At 45.0% G+C, this 19388-nt stretch overlaps 2 protein-coding genes across 5 annotated transcripts; one reads left to right on the top strand and one right to left on the bottom strand.

Moving 5' to 3' along the window:
* Positions 1-5670: 5670 nt before the first annotated feature.
* On the top strand, positions 5671-6032 carry LOC128415137 (interferon alpha-inducible protein 27-like protein 2A). The gene has a single exon (XM_053391000.1). The coding sequence runs from the start codon at positions 5697-5699 to the stop codon at positions 5949-5951; it is 255 nt and encodes an 84-aa protein (XP_053246975.1). The 5' UTR covers positions 5671-5696; the 3' UTR covers positions 5952-6032.
* A 737-nt stretch (positions 6033-6769) lies between these two features.
* MANBAL (mannosidase beta like) lies at positions 6770-14517 on the bottom strand. Of its 4 annotated transcripts, none has more exons than XM_053394077.1 (3): positions 14439-14517; positions 13196-13389; positions 6770-7352 (listed from the first exon to the last, which is right to left on the bottom strand). In XM_053394077.1, the coding sequence occupies exons 2-3, from the start codon at positions 13343-13345 to the stop codon at positions 7245-7247; spliced, it is 258 nt and encodes an 85-aa protein (XP_053250052.1). In that variant the 5' UTR covers positions 13346-13389; positions 14439-14517; the 3' UTR covers positions 6770-7244. The 4 variants fall into 4 exon arrangements, with proteins under 4 accessions (XP_053250052.1, XP_053250053.1, XP_053250054.1 ...); XM_053394078.1 differs by having other exon boundaries at positions 13196-13386; positions 14439-14499; XM_053394079.1 differs by lacking the exon at positions 14439-14517 and adding an exon at positions 14212-14292.
* Between the last annotated feature and the right edge of the window lie 4871 nt (positions 14518-19388).

Raw genomic sequence — 19388 nt, 5'->3', positions numbered from 1 at the left:
AAGGAACGCAGCAGCGCAACTGGGCTCAAGCAGCATTTTAATTATTGCTCCCTCCTCTCGGAGAAGAATCTCCCCATGAGAAAGAATTTAAATTAGGCTGCAATCCCAGACCCACTTACCTGAGAGTGAGCCCCATTGAACTTAATGGGACTTACTTCTGAGCAGGCATGTATAGTCTTAATATTCTCTTCAAAGATGGGAGGACAGGAGTTAGGTACAACATGAAGATGGTAAATTCCAGCCCTCCAGCGTATTAGTGTCGGGGATTAAACTGAACCTCAGGCTCTTACCCAATACATTTTATGACAGCTCATGTTTAATCTGTTGAGGGGGCTCAGAACTTACAGGGTTAAGAGTTCTGAGTGATGACGCCTCACATTCTGAGGGCGGGCAGAGAACACGGAAGGGGCGTGGATTTCTCCGTGTGCTTTCAGTCTGCGTGTTAGGCTCCATGGAGAAAGGAGCAACATGAGCTGCGTCTCACCGGGAAGATTTACGATGTGTTGATTTGTACAGCAATAAAGACTTTAAGATAAGGAGAGCTGCGTGTCAGCCTGAGTTATTGCCACCACACGACAGAACGTTCCTGCTTCTGCTTCTGCTGTGTTTACTCTGCTGGAGTCAAAGGTTCCAGGGGGGAAGAGCAGAGCTGCGCGGAGGAAGTGTGCCGGACCCCCTGGACGAAATTGACCCCCCCGAATAGGTTATGGGAGATCAGCAATAAAGATAAGCAACGTTCGTGCGTGTGAGGAGGCCAGCTGATGAGACGCTGGGAAAGGGAGACTGCAGGCAAAGAGGCCAGCAGCCAAAGGCCAGCTAAGGAGTAGCCGGAGCCAGCTGGAGCGAAGGGAGCTCGCTGGGAAGGATCTGCCGGACCGGGAGGTGCTACTGTATCGTGAGTAGGCCGGGCCCCGGGGGAGAGATGGCAGACAGCCATGAATCGTACTCCGTCCCTTTTGAAAGGCTGGAGGGGGCTGAGAATTGCTCTGAGGAAGCACCATGCCCAAGACGCCCAGAGGGGGCTGGAGGCCCAGAGGGGGCCAGATGCTGCACAGAAGCTGGGGAACGCCCAGAAGGCCCAGAGGGGGCTGGGACTGTGTTGGAGGGCTGCCGGAATGCCCCTACGTATGAGCTGCATGCTGGAAAGCTGCTGGAAGCTGGGAAGAGGAAAGCAGAGGCAAGCTGTTCCTCTGGAGGCTCTGCACCCAAGTTTGGGGGTGCAGGCCAGGAAGGCCAGTCCAAGGGTCTTGAGAGTGCCCAGGCTGTTTGGCAGGAGCTGAGAGGGGTTTGCAGAGAAACCACAGCAGAAGCCAAAAGCCATTTTCCCAACGGCAGAAAAGCCTCGAGGAGGATTGCTGCTGGAGAGGTTGGGAGGGCAGAGAAGACCAAAGGCACTAGGCGATGTTTTGTTTGTGCCTCGGCTGAACACCTGCGTCGCAACTGCCCACAGAGAGCGAGAGAGCCAAGGCAGGATGCGCCCAAGGTCGTTTCCCATGGGAACCAGCCCGGGAGAAGAGGCCAGCGTGGAAAGTCCCAGGGTCGGCCGGAAGGGGAAGAAAGCGTTTTTCAACTGTCTGCTTCGATGGCGGTTTTGGATAACACCACCTGCTGCGAGAGCTCCAAGGTCGGGAGGAGCAGGAAGTCAGTTGCTAAGGCAACAAAGAAGGACAACTCCGGTGGGGGGAGGGTCCTACGTTGGGTTGTTGACTCAGCTGCGAATGCCCATTTGGTAACAGCGCCACCTGATGGACAAATGTGGAACTGCAAAGCTGTTTCAACTGAGAAAACTGTTAGATTTGCTACAGGTGCACAGGGCCGTGTAACCCATATTTCTAACTTGTTTGTCTCTTTTTTACAGGCTGAATTGAAGGTTTATGTTCTCCCTGAGATAAAGCATTGCTTGCTGTCTGTACCTTCTCTTTTACAGGAGGGATATTCTGTGAGTTTTGAAAAAAATGTTTGCACCATTTCCAGAGGTGGAGAGCAACTGGTACGTGTTGGAAAAAATCAGAACAACCTCTTTGTTCTGGAATCACCTCTCGAGGGTGAGGGGAAAGCCACTGACCACACTCATGTGTCGTGTGCTTGCGTGTGGCACAAGAGGATGTCACATGGGTCCTGTGAGGACGTCCAGATGTTATCAGAGTGCACCAAAGGTTGCAAGGTAAAAGAATGTGGTAAACCTTTGAATTGCAAGGCTTGCAGGAAAGCCAGAAACAAGGGATTTAGCCATCCCAGTGTGGAGAGAGTGACCACTAGGCCTTTTGAGCTTGTGCATGCAGACCTTATAGGTATGCCACAGCCAAGTCTGGGCAAGGCCAAGTGGCTGATGGTGCTGACAGATGATTTTACGCAGAACTCATGGGCGTTCACGCTGAGAACGAAGGAGGAAGCAGCGCAACTGATCAAAGATTGGGTTGCAGAGGTGGAACAGAGGTTCTCCACCAAGGTGCAAGGTTTCCAGTTTGACCGTGGTTCTGAGGTCACTGGGTCTGCTCTAAAGGGTTTCTTTCGCCAGAGGGGGATACGTCACAAGGTGACTTCTCCTCAGAAGAGTGGCGTGGCAGAGCTGAGGAGTAAAGCTCTGGTCCGAGCATCCGAGATTCTACTGGATGACTCTGGTTTGCCTCACAGTTTTTGGGGGGAGGCGGTAAAAACGGCCAATTTCTCGATGAACAGGTGCTACAATGCAGTGGTAGGTGACACCCCGTATTTCCTGCTTCATCGGCAGAAGCCGCTTGTGCATTTCTTTCGCACTTTTGGTTGCAGGGCCATGGTGCCTGTACCAAAGTGGTTGCAGCAAGAAGGTGGTCCAAAGTACCAGGAAATGATCTTCTGTGGGTATGAACCCGCGACCAAGGGGTGGAGATTCGCATACCCAGAAGGTGATCAGACCAAGCTTCTGGTCAGTAAACAGGCTGAGTTCTTTGAGCAGGATGGCTGGGCTAGGCGCAAAGTGCGCTCTGACGTTCACTCAGATTGTCTGTCTGACTCTGAGGAGGAAAGAGAGCCAGAGCCTGAACCTGCTGGTGGAGACCAGGTCCCTGAACAGAGTAGGGCGTCTCCACAGGTTGTTAAGGGAGTGTCCAAGAGTGAGCCCTCATCTCCTGTGCGCATAATGGAGAAAGCTCACAGACGTGTCAAGTCAGAGGGGGAGTCTTCTGATGAGGAAGACGCACATGCTGGCCCCAGTGGGTCAGGAGAAGAACCCCAGTTTGTGCCCAGGCGGTCTTCAAGGGCAACAAAGGGAATTCCACCTGAGAGGTTTCAGGTCACAAATGCGTGGGTTGGTTTCGCACAGTGCGAACCTGAGGTTTGTGAGGTTCAACAGGTGCCTAACAACGATGCCAGGAAGAGGCGGAAGGCAATGGGGAAGGTGTTGAACACTCAGAAGTCCTCTCAGAATGTGATTCGAGAGGGGGTGTTGAGGGGGCTCAGAACTTACAGGGTTAAGAGTTCTGAGTGATGACGCCTCACATTCTGAGGGCGGGCAGAGAACACGGAAGGGGCGTGGATTTCTCCGTGTGCTTTCAGTCTGCGTGTTAGGCTCCATGGAGAAAGGAGCAACATGAGCTGCGTCTCACCGGGAAGATTTACGATGTGTTGATTTGTACAGCAATAAAGACTTTAAGATAAGGAGAGCTGCGTGTCAGCCTGAGTTATTGCCACCACACGACAGAACGTTCCTGCTTCTGCTTCTGCTGTGTTTACTCTGCTGGAGTCAAAGGTTCCAGGGGGGAAGAGCAGAGCTGCGCGGAGGAAGTGTGCCGGACCCCCTGGACGAAATTGACCCCCCCGAATAGCAGCTTTTTTGCACCTCCAATTAAAATTTTGTCTTACCAGAGTCCATTGGATGTGATTTTTTTCTGCTTTGCATGCATGCATGCATGACTACATGACCTGGTATGTAGCCCTCCATGCTATTGCCGTGAAGAAAATTAAGGAGAAGGTATTTTAACAAAGATTGCTGTTAACTACACAGGACATTAGCTGACAGAACTATTTTGTTCTGGGCAGGAGTGGTGGTAATGAATGCTGGTGACATAATTTAAAAAAAAGCCTTTTCTTTTTTATACATTTCTACTGCTTGTATCATACATTTTGCAAAGGCCTTTTGCTAAAAGCAATAAATACAGCTGTGTGTGCTTTGTGTGGAGAACTGGATTCAATGGAGCCTGTGAGAACCTTCTATTGTTTCCATTATTAACTGTAAGGAGACAGAACTCCTAAAAAAAGAAAAGAAAGAAAAGCCAATTCTAATTTCTATATAGATTATGCTAATTCTCTCAACTGCCAGAGAAACTTCCAAGGGCAATAAAATGAGGAGTCAATGGGGGAAATCTGCCATTCACCTGAATATTTCTTATCAGTCTTGCAGTATTTAGGCTGCAGGAGAGCTTCTTATTACTAGAAAAAAAAATGATGTAGTACTTATAGATTACCAGGCATGGCCAAACTTTGCCCTCCAGCTGTTTTGGGACTACAATTCCTATCATCCCTGACCACTGGTGCTGTTAGCTAGGGATGATGGGAGATGTAGTCCCAAAACAGCTGGAGGGCCAAGTTTGGCCATGCCTGGGTTATACGAAGAGAGGTGGCTTTAAGGATGCAACGTGTGATATGACCTCATTTAATAATGAAGAATGGTAAAACTGGCCACCTGCACTTATTATCCAGGAACAGCAACAGTGAGTGTTATTCACGTGAAGCTGCTAGACATGAATACTAAAAATACCAGAAAGCTACTGACCCATAACAGAGACCTGTCTTTTATAGCACCCAGGAGTTACCTAAGTTACCTTTGGTAACTTATCTTTATGACACCAGCAGATGGTCCATTTCAGTGAGACTAAAATTCTGATATTCATTTGTTACAAGTAGTCTTTAAGCTGCAGAACAGGTAATACTGGAGGTTCTAATATTCACAATAACAAAGTCTTTCTGGAGAAGTTCAAGCAGGTTGTCACCCAATTCAGAAAAGCCCATACACAAGAAAACACAGGTAGAAGAAACCAACCTTAATCTCTTTGGGTGGGTAGCCAACTGAATTCCTAGTAACTCCCTACAGTGGACAAGATGGAAATGGTTGCCTCTTCCCAGAGGGACAATAAATACAGAAGGTTTGTAGCCATCAAGTACATTACTGGCGAGAGAACCAAAACGTGGTCAAAAATATGAGGACCGCATCTAACTGGACTTGTATCAACTGCACCTCAGAGTGTTCATACATTCACGAACGGCTCCATCGATGTTCACGAACGGCTCCATCGATGAACAATTCGGAACCCGAACGCTGAAAATCCGGAAGTAATTGCTTCCATTTTTGAACGCACCTTGGAAGTCGAATGGCTTCCGCTGCATGTCTTTCCATTTTTTTTCAATGGATTTTGCTGACCACCCACTGATCCTCGGTTTTTGAACGTTTTGGAAGTCGAACGGTCTTCCGGAAATGATTACGTTCGAAAACCAAGGTTCCACCGTATGTCAATTTTGCTCTTTTAGGCTTTTCTCAGTGCTGAATTCAGAATGGAACTGACAACCACCCACATGCTTCAAGGTGGTTAGATCAGTCCCAAAAACTTTGGTTGATACAGGATGAAAATATAATACACGAAACGTCAGCTAAGATAATGACATTTTAAAAAGGATAAAGCTGCGAGATTTCCGAGGAGAGGCGTGGGTCTCTTAAAGCCAACATGGTGGGCGCTCCAGCAGTGGCCACGATTGGTGTCCCAGCAGCACTGGGAGCAGCAGGCTTCACTGGAGCTGGAATTGTGGCTGGCTCTCTGGCTGCAAAAATGATGTCGGCAGCGGCCATCGCCAATGGTGGAGGAGTAGCAGCTGGGAGCGCTGTTGCCGCACTTCAGTCAGTCGGTGCTGCTGGGCTGTCCACTGCTACCACAGCTGCAGTGACAGCTGGTGGAGCACTGCTGGCTGCCATCTTCCCTTAAGAAGAAGACACACATACGCAGAGGCCATATCTACTTGGAAAAGCAGTACTTGGAAGATTATGCTTTGCCGTCAACAGCATAACTCACTTGATTTACCTTCAGTAAAATGTGATTTTAATCAATGCTACGTTATTCCTATTGGCCAAAATGTGCAACAACAAATAAAGCTTTGAGAGTTTAACAAAAAACAAACAAACAAAAAAAAAGGATAAAGCAGCCCACTATGTTGGTGTGATCATAGACAGAGGTGTACAACAGCAAGGAGTATAGGGCATATTTTCTTCCAGAAGCCTGTTCCCCACCTTCCTGCTTCCCCCTCCCCCCATTCTGCAGGTTGTTTGGAGGTCTGAGTCCTTCCACCTAGAGTTTTTTTCCTAGGTTTGCCCAAGCACACTGCCCAAGCAATCTTTTGTTTCTCAGTGGCTCCATTTTGGCTACACTTGTCATCATAACTCAGTATGGCTATCAAAGGGAGTGACGAAGGCCATGTTACTTAACAGAACTGAAACCTGCATATTAGAGGAAATTTTAGAACTGCCCTACAGTTACCTCTACTGCGAGATTTCACTACTACTCATCATTTGCGGCATATGAGTTATAGTTCCCATTCATTCAGCCCACCTGAACCTAAAAAAGAGAGTGCTCAAATACATCTCAAAGCAGGGATGAGAGAGGTGACTTACTCATGTAATTAGGCACGAACAGTAGAGGGAAGACAGTTAATCTGGCTGGGAACAAATTATGCAAGGGAAGTTATATTCACAGGGAGATAATTAGCAGCAGTCTTTTTTTAAAAAAATGACGTGAAAACACACCCATTCGGATATAAAATCAGGTATATTAAGCACATCAATGGCATACAAAATAAGAAGCTGTAGGAGCTGATCCCTTTCATCAATGACAAACAAAATGAGCTGTAGTGAATGATCCCTCTGTCTTTTTGAAGTATGGAGAAATGCATTTTGTGGGGCCAAAACCCATTTCATGGGACCGGCATTTCGCATCTTGAGCATCACAAAAGGGATGAACTGCTCCCTCCGGGCCCCAGTAATTGCTAAGATCTTCCATGCTACGTAGGTATGTCCAGTAAACCATACATGTATTTACAACAGATCAGATAAAACAATACTCTTCAAGCCATTTTAGGAAATACTTCCTCTTGACCAGAAACAAGAATATGCATAGCTTTCCCAAAACTGTGTTACATTTAAGTTGTACTTCATCAATGTAGTCTTGAAGAAAGCTCAATGGTCAATAGTAACCCTGTCTTGAAAGTTTCATCATTAAGCTGTTTTACCGCTTCTTCTTGGTTTCTTTCTTGGGTTTCTTGCTCAACGATGCTGTGGCAGCTTTGGGTTTCTTTACCACTTCTGAAGTTTTTGTCTCATAGTTTTCGGTGTCCTATTAAAAGTTTGTTAAGGGAAATAAAGTCAACAGAGATTTTGTTCATAGGGTGACAGCACACTAAAAGCGTTATGAGCCCCTCTTGTGTTATTTATTGGTATATCTCATGGCTGTCATGGTGGGACACGAGGCAACAGAAATATTTAACAAGCATTACTAAATATCTAACAAGCATTACTAAATAGAGCTGTGTATGGAAAAACACACCTTTATTTTCAGAATAGGAATGCTTGCTCCTAAGCTCTTTAAGCTGAGTGAGTAGGAAAAGAAAGAGCTGGGAAGGGTGAACTGACAGCAGCCAGCCAAGGATGCAGAAAAAGAGAAAATAAAGACCATGCTAGCACTATGGATTTTGAGGGAACTGGAGAAGGAGAAGGAGGTGCCCCAGAGAGACAGACAGAGACAGACAGAAACACACACACACACACATATGGAGTTGGGGTGCAGGGAGGCAAAAGCTATGGAAAAAAGAGGACTGGTAGCAGGCAATCTCTGGTTAAAAGTAGTATCTCAGCTAGGTGGATTTTGTTTTTTTGCACATGCCTGTAATACACCAAAGTATCTTTGCTATTTTGTCAATACCAGCATAACAGCACATGCCTAAAGGGCTTTCTGTGATAAATACAGGAGGGACAGCTGTGTTAGTTTATTGTAGCAAAAACTGGACTCTAGTCCACAAACACTCATGCTATTATAAGTATGTTCATATTTAAGGTGCTGCTGGACTCCATGTTGTTTATGTATAAAAGGATCATTCCTGTATATACTGTACATACAGAGGGCAATAAAACATGTAGATTTGGGCTTGGCAAGTTCTTTAGCATGGTAAGTGAGCACAGATGTCCGTCCTTAGGACTGCTCAATTCTGTAAGTTTCAATGTGTAGGAATTTCAAATCTTTAATAGAAAAAACAAAACCTGGCTATTCAAGTCACCAAAGCAAATAGAAGAAGAAGAAGAAGAAGAAGAAGAAGAAGAAGAAGAAGAAGAAGAAGAAGAAGAAGAAGAAGAAGAAGAAGAGTTTGGATTTGATATCCCGCCTTTCACTCCCTTTAAGGAGTCTCAAAGCGGCTAACATTCTCCTTTCCCTTCCTCCCCCACAACAAACACTCTGTGAGGTGAGTGGGGCTGAGAGACTTCAAAGAAGTGTGACTGGCCCAAGGTCACCCAGCAGCTGCATGTGGAGGAGCGGAGACGCGAACCCGGTACCCCAGATTACGAGACTACCGCTCTTAACCACTACACCACACTGAATGCAAATGAACATTTAAACTGGATAGGCAACTGTAGAGAGTAATTTCAGATTTATTCATCTCAAATTAAAATAAAGAACTGGAAAATTTGTTAACAACACATTTCACCCATTGATCAACTGTCTTGCTGTTGACTGGGAGAGAAGATCGCAGAAAACATTTCTGCTATGGGAACCAACATATCATCCTCTTGTTAAGAAAAGAAGAATAAAGAATAGAGAAGAATCTCACAAATGCATGGGAACAGAGCCAGGCTCCTGGAAGAAACCACACACAGACTGCTTCCCCTCATTAACCAAGCTTTGGTTTAAATATGTTTTAGGCTTCTAGAGTGTCTCAAAATCCATGTGTGCCAACTGGAAAGGCCATAGAAAAATGGCAGAGAGATCTGTGGTAGCTTCCAGTTTCTAAGAAAGTGGTCCAAACAAGACAGGGGGAGGAGAACAGCTTGATAGTATCTTTATCATCAATGAGCTTGGCTTGAATCTTTCTCAAGTTACAGAGCTATTGCAATTCACACTCACGAGGCATTCCAAGAAGGGAGACTTGGCTTGCTTCCTAAGGGATGTGATTCACCCACAGGAAGATGGCCAAAAGAGTTCAACACTCTAGGGAAATGGGGAAGGAGGCATTTATTATTCAGGGACTCCAAGTTCATTGCAGCTGCAAGAAGATGACTGCTGCCTTCTAATCTTCAATCCAAAGAGTCTTTTCAAAAGCTGATTCCCCTACATGTATGGAGGTTGCCTGCAATAGGAAACAGACTGGAGCAGGCAGAGTTGGTGTCCTAAATAAGGAACATCCAGGCCTGCCTATTAGCTTATTGTTCAGAATCAATATAATTTGAATCAGAAATAAATACAACAGTGTACTGCAGAGGGTTCTATGTCTGGTTTCCCCAATAATGTACACTGCAATACAACCCTGATTCAAATGATCCAATTATTCAATTCTCCAGCCATTTTAGGGAGGTAAAACTCATTTATTAAATAATTTACTAACCATACTTAGGGAACGCATTGAAAACAATTGCGCAGTAAAACCAATTTTTGGAAATAATTAGGAAAACCCATTCAGCACATGCAATGCTCTTGGCACTTCTCCTAAGACTGCACCCCATTGAACAAAGTAGGGTTTAGTTCCAACAAACACATGGCAAACTCTCAACAAGGAACCATAGCCAATCCTGGTCTATAATGAATGCGCTTTATCAATCTTTCTTTTTCTTTATTAAATTTATACGTTGCCTTTCTTCCCAAAGGAACCCACCTTCAGCTTTACAAACATGTTCAACGCATGTGTCAGTCATCAGGCGGTGCTGAGATTTTGCAGAATGTAAACTTCTAAGCTCTCCAAAGTGAAGAGTTTCCTCCCACAAGAGCAAGACAGAACATGAGAGTCCCCTACATAAGCCATTTAAGAAGCACAAAGAGCATGGGAAAAGCCCTGCTGAATCAGACCAAAGGGCTGTAGATCAACATTTGGCTCCATAGTGGCTAACCAGAGGCCAATGGGAAGCCCACAAGCTGGCCATTAGCACAACAGCACCCACCCGTGTTCCCCAGAAAATGGTATTCAAAAGTGTACTGCCTCTGATACTGGAGATAATGACTGTTGTGACACTATGCTTTAAAGGCAATGGAGGTCATCACTCTCAGGTTTCTGATCACTGTCCAGTACAGAATACAGTGGTACCTCGGGTTACACACGCTTCAGGTTACATACGCTTCAGGTTACAGACTCCGCTAACCCAGAAATAGTGCTTCAGGTTAAGAACTTTGCTTCAGGATGAGAACAGAAATTGTGCTCTGGTGGCACAGCGGCAGCAGGAGGCCCCATTAGCTAAAGTGGTGCTTCAGCTTAAGAAGTTTCAGGTTAAGTACGGACCTCCAGAACGAATTAAGTACTTAACCTGAGGTACCACTGTACTGAACAGGATGGTCCATTTTATCTGATCTAGAATCATAGAACTGCAGAGTTGGAAGGGACCCTGTCCTGAGGTACTGGGAATCATCAATATGCAGCTGGCCCATACGGGGATCAAACCTGCAACCTTGGTGTTATCAGCACTACGCTCTAACCAGCTCAGCTACCCACTGCATCTAGAGGATGTAAAAGCTGGTGATCCTCAAGGCTTCCTTGTGCACCACATTAGGCTCTGTTGGATGCTCCAAGAATCCCAGCTTTTGTTCTCAAATCATTCCAGCCTGCACAGTTTTAGAGATTAGTTAGAATGCTTGATGGCAAAAGTGTCCTTTTTCATCCTAAAATGTATAGTATAGGAAAAAACTGCTGAATCCTTTCAGGTCAACCCCCAGATTTCTCCCAGCTCCCGAACATTTTGTGATGCATGTATGAATCAGTCACGTGTTCTGCCAATGCAGCAATATATACAGGTAGCCAAACTGCAGGTGCATCATTTGGGTGTGCATGGGGCAGGGCTGGATGATGGGGAAAAAGAGGTGATTCCTGTGTGAAAGCTGTGGGGCTCGGGGCACATATTTCAATCACTTTGTAGACACTACTCTTGCCATTTTGTATGTTGTTTTGCTGTGAGGAAAGCTCTCTAGGCCAAAGACAGGATAAATGTGGGCTGATGTGTCTGTTAAGTACCGGAAAGTTTATTTTTAGGCTACCTACAGAAGATGAAACAGCTCCCATCCAAGCCCTCCCCCCCAAAACAGTCCAAATGCTGCCACACATATGGTCCACAGCTGGTTTTCTGACATATTACCCCCCTCCCCCAAAGTAATACTATATCTACATTTATGAAACACCAGATGAAAGGCAGAAAAGATGAGTCATGCCAAAGGGACACCAGGGAAAAGGATGACCATCAGCAGACTGGAAAAAGAGGCATAAACTTCTGTTTTGGGCAAAGGTTGCCAATGGTTACAGATGCAGCTGTAAGCGTCACCAGGCCCGCAAAATTAAGTCCAGGCTGGTTAGAATAACTATATTCAAAGCCAGAATCTTCCATTTGCAGTTTTATCTATTAATTGAGTAGATCAGAGAAGGATCAAGTAGTCACTTCTGAAACAATCACAGGGCACCTGTTGGAGCTGCTGCTGCTGGGTATTGCCCAGCTAGCACTTACCCACGATAGAGCCTTCTTGGTGGTGGTTCCCTGTTTGTAGAATTCCTTCCCTGGTGAGGTGTCTCTCTCTCTCCCATATTAACATTCAGGAGGAATTTTAAAATGTTCCTATTTACCTAGGCATTTGGTGGCTGAAAGATACTGTTCCTGGCATCCTTGAAATTATCAGATGTGAGGGTATGTGGTTGTTTTTAAATGTTTTTAGATGGTCTTAATGGTTCAAATCCCCGCGACAGGGTGAGCTCCCATTGCTAGGTCCCTGCTCCTGCCCACCTAGCAATTCGAAAGCACGTCAAAGTGCAAGTAGATAAATAGGTACCATTCCAGCGGGAAGGTAAACGATGTTTCTGTGCGCTGCTCTGGTTCACCAGAAGCGGCTTAGTCATGCTGGCCACATGACCTGGAAACTGTACGCTGGCTCCCTCAGCCAATAAAGCAAGATGAGCGCTGCAACCCCAGAGTCGGTCACGACTGGACCTAATGGTCAGGGGTCCCTTTACCTTTAATGTTTTAAACCTTTTTTAAAAAAATTAATTGTACTGTTTTATTACTTTGCTGCTTGCTGCCCTGGGATCCTTTGGAAGAAGGTACAGCATAGAAATTTAGTAAATAATAGTAACACTCCAGAATACCATCAACACCAGCTGTGCATTGGGTAATCATCAACCAACTGAGCCAGGAATTTGTATTAATCTCCAATCTAACCATAAACCTTGTGAGCCTTATTATTGTTGGATTAAAGTAGTCTTTCAATAACCTTTTAAAATCTTTTTTTAAAACCTAAAGACAAGACAAGAGGCAAAAGGTAGCCATTTTCAACTATTCGAAGGGATGTCACAAATTTGATGGAGAAAATTTGTTTTCTACTGCTCCAGAGGGTGGGAACAGAACCAATGGCTTCAAATGAAAAGGAAACTGGATTTGATTTAAACTAAATGCTAGTCTTATTTTGAGCTGCTTGACAGTGAGACAATGAGCCTCAGAAGGTATTGGCAATCCTTAATCAGATATTTTTAATCAGAGACTGGATGGACAAAGAACATGAGGGGATCTCAAAGGCCATTTGTCCTACTCCTTGCTGGTGAAGAAAATATGTTGCTATAGCATCCCCAATAGGTAGACCTCCATCCTCTGCTTTAAAAAAGTATCTTCCAATGTAGTCTGTTTCAGTTGAAGAGCTCATGCCATCAGGAAGTTTTTCTTAATGCTAAGCAGAAATCCGGATTTTAAGTTTTTTTGTGATCTCCTTTCCTCTGGGGCAACATAAAAACAAATTTGCTCTACCATCTTGTGCAATACCCTTTCAAATATCTGAAGATGGCTTTCCGATCGCCTTTTAAACACACCCAACTCCTTCAACCTTTCTGCATATGACGTGACCTCCAGGGACCTCACCATCTTTGTAGCCCCCCTCCTCAATATCCTTCTTAAATTACCAGGCTGCAGAACAAGCAATTTCACTTTTTCGCTCTGCAGATAAGAACGCCTTACCATTTTGTGTGTCTTTGGAATGGGAAGGATAATGGCCAGTACGCAGATGAGTTGGAAAATGGCACCAAAGAAAAGGCCATAGTGCAGGATGTTCTCCATGAACGTAGGCTCTGGGATTTCAGGGGGTGAGAAGTCTAGCTCAGCAGCCATCGCACAAGTCCACAAGTCCACCTTCAACAATTTCCGTTCTTCTGCTTTTGCAACGAAAAGAACAAACATTACTTCTTAATTGCTATTTATTGTTTGTAAGTGGCTTTGAGATTCATTTGAATGAAAAGTGGCACAGAAATATAATCAATCTGGGAAGCTGCCGCCAGTTGAGAGTAGAATATACTAGGCACGATGAGCAAAAAGCCTGACCTGGTATGAGACAGGACCTCTATGTTCCTGTGCGTGTTTCTCTGCTAGCAGGATAGTTTCATTTCAAGTTAAGCTAGAAGGATGATTTTAATGTCTGAGTAGGAAAATCTGTGTGACTTCCTTCCCACCAACTTCAAACGCTACATTTGTTTGCTATCAGAGCTGTCAAGTTGAAAACCCCATTTTGGAAAACGCTCCCACTGATCCCATGAAAGGCTCCAAGGGAAATATTCTTGATGCCTTGCTTGTGCCTCCTGGTGCAACAGCACGTTTGCTTCCACTGTCCTAAACCCACTCCCCATTTCCAGAGGGTACACTTTTAAAAAGCAAGAAAGCAAGAACGCTGAACCAATAAAATAACATTTCATGACCTACTTCCCCTCTTTCAGCCTCTGTGAAAGAACCAAACTAATTGCTAGCTATTCTGTGGACAAGGAAAGCGACACTTTAAAGGCAGTTAGGAAAGAGAAAGAGGTAGGGATGGAAATAAATAAATTAACAACAACAACAACATAGCTCAGTGGGTTAGAGCGTAGTCTGATAACGCCAAGGGTGCAGGTTCGATCCTATGGGACAACTGCAATTTCCTGCATTGCAGAGGGTTGCGCTGACTAGATGATCCTCAGGGTTCCTCCAACTCTACCATTCTATGACACCTGAGGGCGATTTAATGCAAACGTAGTTTTGGTGCACGGTTTGCACCGAGCTGCAGGCATCGCCTAAAAACAGAAGAGCTTTTCTTTTCTCCCCCACCCGCTTTCACCGCAGGCGTGGAGCTGGAAACCTCCCCCCCCCCGCCCCCTATTCCCGCACAAAGCTCTCCTAGGCGCCCCCTAAGGCGCCTCGCCCTACTCCTTCTGCCCCACCAAAGCGTATCCCTTACCTGCAGCCGAGCCTCAGCCCCCGGAAGTGCTTCTGATCTCGCTAGGAAGCGCTTCCTGTTCCAGCGACCCTAGCAACCGCCGCCGGCGAGGCGTTGCCAAGGAGGCCGCGCCTCCCGTCCCACGGTTCAGGCTCGCTTCTCGACTGGGAAAATGCTAGCTCCTTAGGCCAAGAGCTTCTGAGCTGGTGCAGAGTGCAACTTTCGGGAACTGCAGCGCCTGATGCTTTCCCTTGACCTGAAGCTGTTTAGCCGTCAAACCTAATGGGCAGAGGTTGCCTTTGCCCTGGGGTTGCACTGCTCCGAAATCTATACCTAGCGATGTGCAAATGTTTTAAATCTACAAACCGATCAATTAGCGAATCTAGAAGTGCAAAGATTGGGGGAGGGTGGGGAATCACTTGTCCTGGAAACAGGAACCGACCCACGTAGCAAAGCGGGATGCGCCCCTGCAAAGCTGACCTTGAAATCAAGTCAGGAGCCAGCCATTTTCTATATTTGTCAGGTGATGCTTTTGTACCTGCGACATGCCCCTATCCAGATTTATCACAGATTTATCACAGATTCGAGATTTATCACAGCTGCGTCAATGCACAAGCAGGCAGGGTGGCGTATAGACCATGTGCGAGCACTTCCCCATATATATATGACATATTGCAATATGTTAATGGTGGTGGAAGCTAGCAAGAAGTGCACCGGGCCATTTTGAAAATCGTTTGGGAGAGGGGCAGCAAGCATTACTTGGCATCACCTTGCTGCAAAAGGACTTCTCCGTGAGCAGCTGGAAGAAACAGGATGCCAAAGGGAAGAGGCTGGCGGCATCAGGGGTTGAAGTCTGCCGCTGGTGCTATGTGGTGCCTAATGCAAATTCCTGGGAAGGTCCAGCTATCCCACAGCCACTTTGAAATATTGCTAAAAAACAAGGTGACAACATTTGTCTCAGCCACATATTGGCAAAATGTAAAGTAATAGTGATACAACTGGAATACCAACAAACTGTTAAACAGTGACATCTGCTGGTGAGTAGTGGTGGTCTTAAGATTTCAGAAAATGCTCACTGGGGTTTCCCTGCCTTCATTTGAGAAAGTGGTCTCTGGTCCACGAAAGCTTATGCTGAAATCACTTTGTTAGTGTTTAAAGTACTATAAACCTTTGCTGGTTTCGTTCATTTATATTTCCAATCCATGCCAGGAAAGAGATGTGTGGCAGGTGACAAGATTCAAAACAACAATTTAACTACCCTACTAAATAAAATGCAAAATATTATAGTACAGTGGTACCTTAGGTTACATATGCTTCAGGTTACACACTCTGCTAACCCAGAAATAGTGCTTCAGGTTAAGAACTTTGCTTCAGGATAAGAACAGAAATCGGGCTCTGGTGGCGCGGCAGCAGCAGGAGGCCCCATTAGCTAAAGTGGTGCTTCAGGTTAAGAACAGTTTCAGGTTAAGAACGGACCTCCGGAATGAATTAAGTTTTTAACCCGAGGTACCACTGTACTAAGAGTTGAGTGTGTCATCCTCACTCAGGCTAATCCGATCTGCTTCCATACTAGACATTTTATCCTGAATTGGTATCATTCACTCTTAAAAACACCATGCAAGTGTAGCATACTAAGATATGTGTTCAAATAGTTTAAATGTGGGAGAGTATTTGAGGATCAGTGAATTCACAGCAAGCTGAAGTCTAGGAAGGTTGTGATTAAGCCTAGTAATATCCTAGACCTGTTCCATCCAGCTAATGGTGTCAATTAGCACCATTTCCACCCCAACTGCCATTTATGCTCACTTTAACCCACTTTGCTTCCCTTCACTTTCCATACTCCAAGCTCTCTCCACACCACTCAAAACACAAACACCAAGAATTGTTTTTTGCAAAATGCTTTCAGCTGACCATGTTTGCATCTCCTTTTTTTCAGCAGACCCCACTGAGCTTTGAAATGAGCAAGAGAAAGACACTCTTAGATATTGTTTCGAACTAGAAAGCAGCTTAAGACCAGCTCTTTGTTCCACAAACCTTATTGAAATGACAACCCATATGCTGCTATTCCCCCCCCCCAATTAGGAGAGTCATTTCAAAATAAAAGTTCCAACTTTTTCATCCTCTACTGCACTTATAGTTCCCCCCACCGCCAAGAGGCAGGATGTGGGTGATGAAATTTTAAATGTTAATTGCAATTTCCTTTTGTGTGTGCAAAAACACATGTTTACTAATTGGATTGATAAAACTGAGGAAAAGGACAAACAGTGGAGTGGGTATAGCTATAGAGTATATGGGTTTGGGCCAAAAGCAGTACAGAAAACATTAAAGGGCCAGTTCCAGTAGTGCCAATGGCTAGGAGAAGCAGCCAGGAGCTGCTTAAACAACATTGTTGCATGCCACCCCAGTCTCTGAGCGGTGCAAGATTCCCAGAGTTCCAGGCACTTACCCACAGTCCGTGTTTCCTTTGGAATGAGGCACAGCAGAGACTGTGGTGTCTTTATGATATACTGGTTTATTTACACATATATACAACTTGAATCTGTGATGGAGAGTTTCACAGCAACAACACCCCAAGAGGGTCTTGATCAGGCTTCCTCAACCTCGGCCCTCCAGATGTTTTTGGCCTACAACTCCCATGATCCCTAGCTAGCAGGACCAGTGGTCAGGAATGATGGGAATTGTAGTCTCAAAACATCTGGAGGGCTGAGGTTGAAGAAGCCTGGTCTTGATTCTCCCATAGCCACAGCCTTGGATTTAAGCGGAAATCAGGTGTGTCTCTGACTACCCGACTTTTACTAGTGCTGACAGAGGCTGGCTGCTATGACCACCAAAATTTGCAGATTATCTTCATTGGAATGGAATCACCAATGAAAGTGGTCAGTGGGATACTCAATGACATAAGGCTAGGACAAAACAACAACAAAACTAAACACTCAACATTTATTGAATTTCATATCTTCAGAATAATTTCATAAACACACACAAAGAGCCAATCAGTTAGATGACCTAAGGATAGGAAAACAAACAAACAAACAACCTTAATAACACATTCAACATTCAATGAATTTCCTATCTCATCATGCACAAAGGGTTGTAGAGGGTAAAATCAGGATTCAGAAATTGTTATATTAAATTTATATATTGCCGTTTTTCTGAAGATCTCAGAGTGGTTCACAAGATAAAAAGAAAAACAAATGCAAGTTTCTTCATTAAAACCTATTACAATAAATTGAATGTTTTGAATGCATCCTAATTCATTCTTGTAAAAATCATGAAGGTCTATATTTTAACCATGTGTACATTGTGGAGTATATGATTTCCATTTTAATCTATTTGCCCATGTTAAGGAGGACCACAATAAATGATAAGAGTCTTTAATAGCATAAGCTAGGATACTAGATGATAATATGGAATGAATGCTGAGGAGCTGAGGAGTGATTTGGGGATTTCGTTGTAGCTGCTGCTTGGAGATAAGAAGTGAGGAGCTGAAAATATTGCTAGCCTTCTGGACTGAAGCACAGTATTATCGACCAGCATTTTATGTTCAGATTGGCTTATTGGAGTGTATAGGTGCAAGAGGAGCTCACAGGATTTAATTTTTTTTTATTTTTAAAAAAACTCTTTAAAGCATTTTTTAAAAAAAATATGCAGGAGAATGAAGGCATCAAGTCTAAGAAAAAATCAATATCTGAAGAATTACAAGGTGTTTTCCTGGATTCTGTTCTTTGTTACTGGCTGGTTGATGTTTTGCTGTCTGCTTAGCCCCCTGGGTGAAATGCTGTTCGTGGTGTAAACTGAGGTAGCTCTAGCAACCGAGGTCTAACAGCCTCTCTCAACCTAGTGCATTCCAGACGTTTTGGGCTACAATTCCCATCAACCCTAGCCAGCATGGCCAATGGTCAAAGATGATGGGAGTTCTAGCCCAAAACATTTGGAGAGCACCAGGTTGGGGAAGGCTGGTCTAACGGCTAAGCCAGGTGCAGATAGTAGTATAATGGAACAATTCACATGAGTTTAGGCTGCAACATGGGACAAAGAGTGAACACTGAAAGGCATGATTGGATTCTGATTGAATCACATGCTACCAACACTAAGCCATGCACTGGCTTGGGTTGATGTAAGCAGTTAGTATAAACCGAAAAAGCTCTGAGGCAGGTCTAATAGTAATAATAATAATAATAATTTATTATTTATACCCCGCCCATCTGGCTGGGCTTCCCCAGCCACTCTGGGCGGCTTCCAACAAAATATTAAAATACAGTAATGCATCAAACATTAAAAGCTTCCCTAAAGAGGGCTGCCTTCAGATGTCTTCTAAAAGTCTGGTAGTTGTTGTTCTCTTTGACATCCGGTGGGAGGGCGTTCCACAGGGCAGGTGCCACTACCAAGAAGGCCCTCTGCCTGGTTCCCTGTAACTTGGCTTCTCGCAGTGAGGGAACCGCTAGAAGGCCTTTGGCGCTGGACCTCAGTGTCCAGGTAGAACAACGGGGATGGAGATGCTCCTTCAGATCTGAATGGAGATCTGAACATCTTGCTGCAACTCAATAGTGTAAGCAATCTCATTTGTTACTATGGTGCTTGCTGGGCACTGTCTGAACATGGTGCAAACCAGCACATTTGATTGCAACCTCCTGAAGGCATGGATTGGGTTGCCTGGCAGTGTTGAAACCTTGCTGGTCTGTGGGTTTGTCCCCAGTGAGGAACTTTAGATGCATTATTTGCCTGGCATAAGGCTGCTGGTGTTTGCAAAGGACCAAAGTGTAAAATACTCAGCTAATGCCAGCAGGTAGGAGCGACAAAGGCAACGGGGGGGGGGATAAATAAAGGAGAACCAGTGTGGTGTAACAGGTTGAGTGTTGAACTATGACCTAGGAGACCAGGGTTCAAATTCCCACTCAGCAATAAAGCTCAGTGGGTGACCTTGGGCCAGTTACTATCTCTCTGTCTGACCTACCTCACAGGGTTGTTGAG

The sequence above is a fragment of the Podarcis raffonei genome, chromosome 6, assembly GCF_027172205.1.
Source record: "Podarcis raffonei isolate rPodRaf1 chromosome 6, rPodRaf1.pri, whole genome shotgun sequence".
Classification (NCBI taxonomy): Eukaryota; Metazoa; Chordata; class Lepidosauria; order Squamata; family Lacertidae; genus Podarcis; species Podarcis raffonei.
This window is presented reverse-complemented; position numbering and strand designations above follow the sequence as displayed.